The following is a 9,920-nucleotide window of genomic DNA, read 5'->3' as shown; positions in this document are numbered from 1 at the left end:
AAGGCTTTATGTTGGTTCCTGATTCCATGAAGGGCATTGTTCAACACACACAGTGGCTCCACGGGCCACCTGCCTTGCGAGATTAATGGGGTCGTTCTGAGAAATCATGGCCTGCAGGAAGCATTTGTAACCAGTGCCGTGGGAGGGAATCGCTCCGTATTTACCTTCCAGGATTCCGGCACAGAGTCCCCAAAGCTATACACGAGGTTTTATAAATAGCAATCACTTGCAGAACGTTCTAGAAGCCTCTCCTCTGAAATAAGTCCACCACGCTGAATAACTACTTGCCATGATACCGTCTCAGCGAAGGGGCAGTAATTCAATATAAGTTGAGCATTAGACAATCAAACAAGATTTGTTCAACACCATCAAGGAATGGGTTCTTTAGGACCAAGGCTGCATGTTTCTTAGAGAGGATTCCCAATTTACTCGACGTGGCCCATTTCATCCTTGGGGTTTTCATTACTTAAAAAAGGAAAGACGTACAGAGTATGAAAGTCCTCAGCTTTATTAATGCAAACATATTTTTTATTAAAGAATGAACGCATTTATGCTAAAGAATAGTTTACATGTGCTGGAGAGCAGCAAGCAATATCTCCAAGAGGCAAGTTCTTCTCAATACGACTCCATGCTTATTCTACATGCCTTAAAACTGAACCCACACACCGGGGCACACGTACACACACACAAACGCGTACACGGACACGCAGATACACAGACCAAAACACCGACCCCATTACTCTCTGGATTCAATGAGCTCTCATTTAAGGCTTCTGTAAGGTCCCCCAGTGTCCCCTAACATTAACTACCAGGATGAAAAAACAGACTTTAATCAAGGAGCAGCATTACCTGGAACACTAGCCATCTGCTCCCGGCTTTAAATGTATGCATTTTAACCAACGCTTTTCAATTTCATTCAGTGTTGACTTTGTGTTTATGATATTTAAAGAGCCCCGGAACTGAGAAACCTCAGGCTCTCTCGGTGAGAATCTCTCATTAGAAACAGTGAACAGACTGGAAACTCTGACTCTAAGGTCTCACCAATTTGAAGATGACAAGGTCAGATTTCCTTTTAGATGAAGACGGACACAGTTTGTCTCGACAAGCCAGTTGTACACAACACATTCTCTATTCGAGTACAACATTGAGTGAAGGCGGCAAGGCTTCCTTGGCGACGCCCGATCAGATCTGAAGCTGGCCAGGAAGGATTCCTCAGGCAGGACCATTAACTAAACAAGTTACTGTAAATCAGACCTGAAAAAAGGACAGCCCGCGTGGAGTTTTTGCTCACTTGCTGATAACTCGTTCCCTTTTTCCAAAGTTTCTGTGGTCGTGGTGGTTGTTTTCAAACTCCCACTTTGCTCGACTGGTTATTTCAGATGCTTGGTTATTTTCTTCCCTTTTTGTGTCCTGCAGTGTATGCTGAGAATCCATCCCTTAGGGACGTAGGCTGGGTTGGAAGGGGAAAGAGGGTGGATGAGGAGGGATAAGGAAGGCAGCTATTAGCAGTTGTGAGTATTCCAAGAAAATAGATGAAGTGAATACAATAAGAGGGTACTACTTGATATATTTATGTAAATAAAAGCATTATCTTTAACTGAATCAACTACCAGCTACCAGGTTGTTAGTTGTAAAGCTAAATAAAGGCTGTGCTGATTCGCTTACTGAGGAGAGAATCTGAACCATGCCAGGGAGAGGGGCTCTCAAGATAAGCCTGGAGTGTTCCCTTGGCTCTGCGGCCTCTGTGCCTGCATCTGTGCCCCCCCCCACCCCCAACGACTAGGGATCCTCCAGGGGCACGGAACATTCTGGCTGGGGTCCATAAGGCAAACTGGAATGGCTCGTCAAATAACAGCCGCAGTGTATTTGCCTGAGAGTGGTGACAACCGGCATGGAGAGCTCCTACAGGGAGGCATTGGGAAATGAGGGGTGGGGGGAGGAAGAGAGTCTAGAACTTTCCTCCCCGTCTGCACGCCCACCCTCCCCACAGTCACAGCAGCAGCAGATTTCAATGTAACGTAATTACTTTAATAATACATTTCTTTAGATTTAGAATTGCTCTTCTGAATTTAAAAAAGCTTGGTCAGCCAATAGCGTGGCAGTCTTTACTTCCCAAATTTGAATCGTTGCTTATTCATCTATCATCTTGAATTCCTCGACCAGTGCTGCCTTGCCGAAGCATGCTAAGTCCATTCAGCCGTCGTCGGATTCCAACTCCTGGGAAACTTCTTCCGATGAGCTGTTCCTATGGATCCGACCGTCGCTCTTCATACTGTGGAAAGTCTTCTTGAAGGCCTCCATCATGGCGTGGGCCAGCTTCTTGGCCTCGAGCTTGCTCTCGCACTCGACAGCATGGCAGTCCATTTGGTAGGACAGGTCGTCATTGATCTCCCTGTAAACCCAGGCGAAGATGTTGGGGCTCACGTTGTGGTCGGCGGTGCAGTAGGCAATGCGTGCCACCTGGAAGGTATCCATGTGGACCGTGGCTTCACCTTTGTGGTCGAGGTGATGGAGCCACACTTGGAATGGTCGGATTTCCAGGAGGGCGTTGGCGGGAAAGACATCTTCTCGGGCTAGCGTGTGTTTCTTCCAGAGCTCGATGACTGGCTTTTCTGTGCAGCCTGACAGGAACTGCATGCCTGTGGTGGGGACTTTACCCAGGTAGGTAACCTGCAGAGGGAAGAGAGGAAGAGAAAGGGAAAGGTCAATATTGGGCTCTTCCTTCTAGTTGTTCACCCAGATGTTCTCAAGACAGTCACGCTGTCACTCGAAGCAGGTGGAGAGACACTTTTCCGGCTCCCTAAAACCAAAACCAAAACCCAAAAACAAACGCAAAAATGAAACAAAACAAAACAAAACCAAACACAAGATACCCTGTCACGGTAATTTTTACCTTTTCTCCCTAACAAGTTGACCATCTGGCAAAGGTACTGAAAACTCCTTAAATAGAGTTGGATTTTTAAAAACCTAATTTCTAGAGTCCCACTCTCCCTCTCCCTACCCCTTTTTAAAATTCAAATTACAATAATAGTATGATCTTTCACATAATTTGGCATTTCTTTAAAACTTGGTATTTGAAGTTTATTTTCAACCGACTTGAATGCTGGCTTATCAAAGAGCTAGACTGGCAGGACAAAAAGAAAGACAAAGAATTCCAAGTGATTCAAATGGTGTCTTAAAAAAAAACCTGTTTATCATCATACCAAGAAGGGATTTTCATGCTATTTTTTTTCCATTCATCAAAATGCATGGAACTGGTACCATTGGACCACTGGCATTATGGAAATGCATCAAACTGAAGAAATCATTTCAAGAAATCACACAAATCATATATAATTGGGCTCAAAATTAGTGACACAGATATAAATACTATCAATTTGAGGAAGAAAAGATCAGAAAAAGGTCCATGGAAATGATGAGAAAGGAGATTGGGGTACCGTGATTCCAACCAATGTGTGTGTTTAGAGGGGAGATAAAAGCCACATTCAAAATGGCAGAAAACAGATTAAGTACTATCGCATCTTTTTTTATGCTTTACCTCTTTAAAAAGAGTCAACTGGACAGTCCCTTTAAAAAGTAACTTTGTGGAGAGGAACAGTTCTGCACATTCTAGGCCTACTTATCAGCAACCTACTATGCACACTGTCAAAGGACCTGGGGGGATGGTGTAGGGGGAGGGAGACATTGGAGAGGTCCACAATCCATAGGAAGGAGGTCACTGGAGATTTGCTCACAGCACAATCTTTGAAGCTGGCAAAGTCAAGATTTACAACCTAGTTCCGCAGCTCACAAGGTGGGTGGTTCTGGACAGACCGCTAACCCTCTACTATAAAGTAAGGCAGACCATGAAAAGGGCAGGCGGGGGATACGGCAAAGTACCCTGAGGATTTAGAGGAGGGAGTGAGGGTGCCCTGCTAATGGGAGGCCTCAGGGAAGAGTCACTGGATTTCAAGATGTGGGGGTCTCAAAAGCCAGGTGGGAACAGCTCACCAAGGCAGGGAGAGAAGAAGGGGGCAGAAAGGAAAGGGCTGGAGTGGGGAAAGCCCTCCTCCCCACAACTTGGGCAAATAGGCCACTATTTGCATTAAGACAGCCCTGGGAGACAGGAAGTCCCTGAGCACTGGATGAACTTTGGAAGATGGCCCCACATGCAGTCTAGGGAGCAGGGACATCCCTGCTCTCGTGGCATGCCATTGAAGGTCTACGGTCCAGGAGTGCCTGGATTTGACCGAGGTTTGAACTCGGAAGACTTGCTTGATGCCAGGAAGAAGAATGGATGGGAAGGGCTGAGCAGCAGCAGAGCCAAGAGGCAAGAGCTTCTGGAAAGGAGGGAGCAGAGGGAGTGGGAAAGGACAGGGGGAGCCCCATAAGGATGACATTGCAGAGATGGAATGACAACAGTTGGGGGCAGATAGACAAGGAAATGCCTCCACTCCACAAGGACAGCAACTGGTTGAAAAGCTCCCGTCACTCTGGATTGGAGAGAATGTACAATAAAGGGCTCTTGATTTATATCCTTGTGGAAAATGTGCTTTCTGTATGTGGTACTTTATGATACCTTTATTCTTTTTTAACAGCTTTATTACTTTTTTATTGAGGTGAAATTCACATCACATAAAATTAACCATTTTAAAGTGTGTGATTCAGTGGTGGTTGGTAGTCAAAATAGCTGTACAACGATCAGCTCTGTCTGGTTCCAAAATATTTTCACCATCCCCGAGGGTGACGTGGTGCCCATTAAGCCGTCACTCTCTGTCGTCCCCTCTCCTCAGCCCCTGACAACCACCAATCTGCTTTCTGTCTGGATGGATTTACTATTCCGGATTTTCATAGAGCTGGAATCACATAACATGTGACCTTTTGGGTCTGGCTTCTTTCAGTTAGCACAATGTTTTCAAGGTTCATCTAAGTTGTACCCTGTATCAATACCCCCTTCCTTTCTATGACGTCTTTACTTTCCAAAGTTTCAAAGAAATTGGGGACTAGTTTCAGTGCTTAAAGTAAAAGTGCATTCTTTCTTACTATCCACTGACACTAGAAAATAACTATGTTTGGGGCGCCTGGGTGGCGCAGTCGGTTAAGCGTCCGACTTCAGCCAGGTCACGATCTCGCGGTCCGTGAGTTCGAGCCCCGCGTCAGGCTCTGGGCTGATGGCTCGGAGCCTGGAGCCTGTTTCCGATTCTGTGTCTCCCTCTCTCTCTGCCCCTCCCCCGTTCATGCTCTGTCTCTCTCTGTCCCAAAAAATGAATAAAAAACGTTGAAAAAAAAAAAATTAAAAAAAAAAAAAAAAAGAAAATAACTATGTTTATATTTGATAGAAATATCCGTCAGAGGGAGAAAATCTCCTTCAATGTGCTCTAAGCTCACACACACACACACACACACACACACACACACACACATTTTTTTTTTAAGTTATCCAGTCCGGGGGCACCTGGGTGGCTCAGACGGTGGATGTCCAACTCTTGATTTCGGTTCAGGTTGTGATCCCAGGGTCATGGAATGGACCCCCACGTCCAGCTCCACACAGAGCATGGAGCCTGCCTAAGATTCTCTCTCTCTTTCCCTTTACCCCTCTCCCCCACTCACTCTCATTCTCTCCCTCTCCCAAAAAATAAATGAAAATAAATATTAAAAAAAATTATCCAGTCAGTGCCTTCATTTGTGATTTAATTTAGGGATGAGTTTAAAGAAACTTATTAGAACCTGTAGATAATTCGCTCCAATAGAAAGCAATTTCATAGTAGTAAATATGTGTAACTAAGTGCATTCCTCTCTTACAAATGCTTATTACTTGAAAACTGAAGATTTTAAGGGAAATAAAATTTTATTTTGAAAGGGCGCTTGAGAGAAGAATGGGGAGGATATTAGTAGCTCAAAGAATAATAATGAAAGCTACTTAATAATATGTAGACATTCATAGAAACAATTTTAAAACCCCAAGGTAGAACATAGGACATCGATGTAACTTCTTGGTATTAAACTTACTGTGAAAGTAATCTTCATTTTGTGGTCCATTTGTGTCACCGAGGGAGCACACTAAACATCAAGCGAAAAGTTCCAAATCGCCCTTTATATATGTACATACATGTGTATGTGTATATATACATATATCACGGCCAAATCAAGCCATACACTGAATAAGTAATAGCTCATATCTGTGCCACACTTCATAGAAAAGGCACTTTGTGTTTGCCAGCTTCACTGGCAACCTCTTGGATCAGGACGGAATATTATTATCACCTGCCCATTTTCAAACATAATAACCTTAGGGCAGGTGGAGGCGCACTGGGACACATACTCTAGGCTGCAAAGTGTTGGCCTTTCAGGAACATTCTGATGATTCATGAGGAAGACGGCACGGACAAGACACCCTGAAAGGATACCTGTTGAATTCCTGAACCACTCTGCTATTCGGTGAGAGCCATTTCCGCTCAACTTCACTTTTCAGCCATTTATTCTTTTCCCCCATATTTTGACTGTAAGAGAAATTTTGGATTTCTTTATATATATTTTTGAAATGTTGGATTTATATGAGCACCCTAGGTACAGGGGGCACCCCAAAGAATGTACAGTATTCTTTTGTGTGGTGCTTTTGTAGATGACAATCTTTTCCATGCCATTATGGGCCTAGGCATTTCTTCAAAATTTTATCCTTGTTTTATAATTGCAGAAAGGCTCAGAAGACTTCTAAACTACCCAGAAAAATGGAGCACAAATAACAAAATTTTATACATATATGTATATATATATAATTTACATATCATACATTTAATATATATAATATCTGTTCATAATATCTGTTTTCTAAAACTCCTAGGCAAAATGGAGGACAAATAACATAATAATGTACATATGTATAATTTACATATCATATATTTAAGTATATATAATATCTGTTCATAATATAGATCTGTTTTTTAAAACTCCCAGGCAAAATAGAGCACAAATAACAAAATTATATATACATATATATCATATATGTAATATATATATCATATATCATATATATGATATGGTATACGTATCATATATATGATATATATAATCTCTCTATATAAACTGTATATATGATATACATATGACATGATATATATAAGCTATATATATAAGCTATATATATCATATATATATATAGCTATACATATCATATATCATATGATATAAGCTATATAAGCTATATATATCATATATCATATGTATATCATATATCATGTACTATAAATTGGTGCTCCATTTTGCCTGGGAATTTTAGAAAACAGATCTGTTCAGAAGACATATGTTTTCTAAAATACCCAGGCAAAATGGGGCACAAATAAAATTTTATACATATATATGTGTATATATATATATATATATATAACTTATATATCATATATTTAATATATACAATACCTGTTCGCAATATATATCTATTTTCTAAAAGTCAAGAAGATATAATCTGCTTAAAATGAAATCGAAGACAACAAAATGTTTAATCTCAAGAACTGCAGACTTTTGGCATCTTTGCAAGAGAGGCATAAACGTGTTCTACCAGTACTAATCCTGAATATTCCATTAGCTTCACCTTGCAAAGTATTAGTGAGTCTGCAGAGAGAGGAGAGCTAAAAGTGACTTATGGGATGACTCCTCTCCACTGCGGTACTGACAAGGGCCTACAAGCACACCAGGTGCCCACTGGCCCTTCCACAACTCACACCCGCTCTCAACTGGGATCTGCCGTGGAGAGTCCAGAGGCTGCAGCGGACAGACAGGCCCTTTGGACAAGCACAGAATCAGCAAACCTGCACCTGAGACGCCAGAAGATGGCCGACTGTCTAGACAAGCAGCTGTAGTCCTGTGGTACCAGGGTCGGCTCACCTCAGGCCTTGGGAGGGCTTTGGGCCGAGTCTCCTCTTCAGTTAAATGAGCTGACCCTGCCCCAACCCGCCTAAACAGCCCCAGGAATGAACTGCTCTCTGGTTCCTGCAGGATCTCGTCAGCCCAAAACATGAGCTAGAGAGTGTCACCTGGTGTCACTGGGTGAGCCTTGAGAGGTCCATGAAGCCTCTGTTTTGCTACCTTTGTGGAGGTGATAATGTCCGAAATCCCATGAGCTGACATATGTACAAAGAAATGATGTTAAGTTGACATTTCTTAAAGAGACATAGAAAAAGAAGTATCTGAACGGAGTTCCCCTAAAAATGGAATGTAAAATGGTGAAATGATGCACCAAGATAGCTTCCCCTCAGAATGACCCCTTTAAGTCAGCCCCGGTATCTTCCATAATGGCCCGTGTTCTGGAATCCTGATTTAGTGCACTTTCCCCTCAAAAGTCAACTATTTACTACCTGCCTGCACATTTGCTAATCCCCTCCTAAGTTCTCCAGAGTCTGGCATTAACCCATATTGTTGACTATAAGTCCTTGAAAAAAAAAATAAATAAATAAAAACCACAAACCATTCAGGGTTTAAAAAAAAAAAAAAAAAAAAAAACCAAAACACCAAAGAGTGAGTTTCTCTCTTTAATTTTTCATATATAGTTTAATAGAAATATACCCATGGCTCTGTTTTCAAGGAAAAACAAAGCAAAAGCTGGAATGAAATCAATTGTCTCAAAACATCAAAGCTGTGCGCTCAGCCACGTCCTCTTTGGACTTGAGGCCACAGGGTATACGTGTGTCAATAAACAGAAACTCCAAAATACAGGGTTCTATCCTTGTATCGTTCTAAGTCAACACCATTGTAGGGATTTACTCTCTTTATAGAGAAATCGCTTCTTGCCACAACCTTCCTTGTGTGGGGGACTTTCTTTCACACCCCTCTGTGGGCACTCCTTCCCTAGGAGTGAAAACACAGGACTTAATGTGCGAGGCTGCTTCAGGAGGTCCGGCCGCCGACAGCTGCACACCAATGTCAGGTTTGGTTAAGGGGAATCCTGTTATCCTGCCCATCTATGAAAGAGGTGAATGTTTTCTAGATGAATAAGTCCCTTTTGAGCCTCATCCTAGAGGGCTGCAATCTTCCAGAGCCACAGAGTAGACGAGAAACGTCGAGTCACTGAATTGCTCATTAAATGTCCAAAATAGTAGACAGACTTTTTTTTTTTAAGTTGTCACCTCCCAGGGTGACAAAGGGAGTTGGAAGATGACAGGAAGAGTCGTTAGGGGGAGTATCAACCAGTTGGAAATATGCAGTAAATACCAACATCTTTTCTATGGTTGCCGAAACAGGCATTGGGCAAGAAACTCATTAAGAATGAATCATTCAGAGAGAAATAAACAAGCAGAGCAAAAAATGAAAGTTTTTCCCCATGTGTCATTCAATGGCATAAACTGGTGCCCCAGACACAGACGTTTGCAATGTGTGAATGGGCTTTGCTCAATCCCAAATGAAAAAATTATTTGAGAATACACACGGCGTGTGAAAATACATAGAGGCCACAGTGCTAAGGGACCCGCCAGAGTGTCTGCAGCATTACCAGTGTCAGTCAGCAGAGACTAGTGTCCTCAGAAGCTCTCCTTCCCACCCATGACTTTTCCAACAGCCCAGCCAGCTCTCCATTCATGAATCATCACTCTTTCCTCATCTGTGGCAAAATAAACCCTGGGTGCCTGACATGCCTCCCTGTGGCCAAGCATGCATCGTTCTAGTCCTTCCTCTTGGTGGCCAGTCAATATTTCATTCTGGTCTGAAAATCCCTTGTTTAGAACCCTGACCTGTCTCATCCTAGACTGGACGGTGGGATGGATAGGCTAATGACAGGGACCCTCAATGAAGATGTGGGCTGGAATAGATGATCATGGAAGGATCCAAGCACCTGGTTTCCTGGGGATCTTCGACCTTCCAAGCTGGACAAACCCAACTTCGGGACTACACGAGCCCACCTTTGATTCAGTCTGCTATGAAGTTTCTCTGGGAAGGCAAATCCAGATCAAAGC

The 9,920-nt window shown here is 42.7% G+C and overlaps 1 protein-coding gene across 3 annotated transcripts in view; it reads right to left on the bottom strand.

Annotated features, from left to right (window-relative positions):
- Positions 1 to 492: 492 nt before the first annotated feature.
- PID1 (phosphotyrosine interaction domain containing 1) overlaps positions 493 to 9,920 on the bottom strand; it is a 229,573-nt gene continuing 220,145 nt past the window's right edge. For all 3 annotated transcript variants that reach the window (XM_058702343.1, XM_058702359.1, XM_058702353.1), the window contains one exon: positions 493 to 2,670. In XM_058702343.1, the coding sequence (XP_058558326.1) occupies positions 2,194 to 2,670 (477 nt within the window). In that variant the 3' untranslated portion in view covers positions 493 to 2,193. The remainder of the gene's footprint in view (positions 2,671 to 9,920) is intronic.

The sequence above is a fragment of the Neofelis nebulosa genome, chromosome 2 (assembly GCF_028018385.1).
Source record: "Neofelis nebulosa isolate mNeoNeb1 chromosome 2, mNeoNeb1.pri, whole genome shotgun sequence".
Taxonomy (NCBI): domain Eukaryota; kingdom Metazoa; phylum Chordata; class Mammalia; order Carnivora; family Felidae; genus Neofelis; species Neofelis nebulosa.
This window is presented reverse-complemented; position numbering and strand designations above follow the sequence as displayed.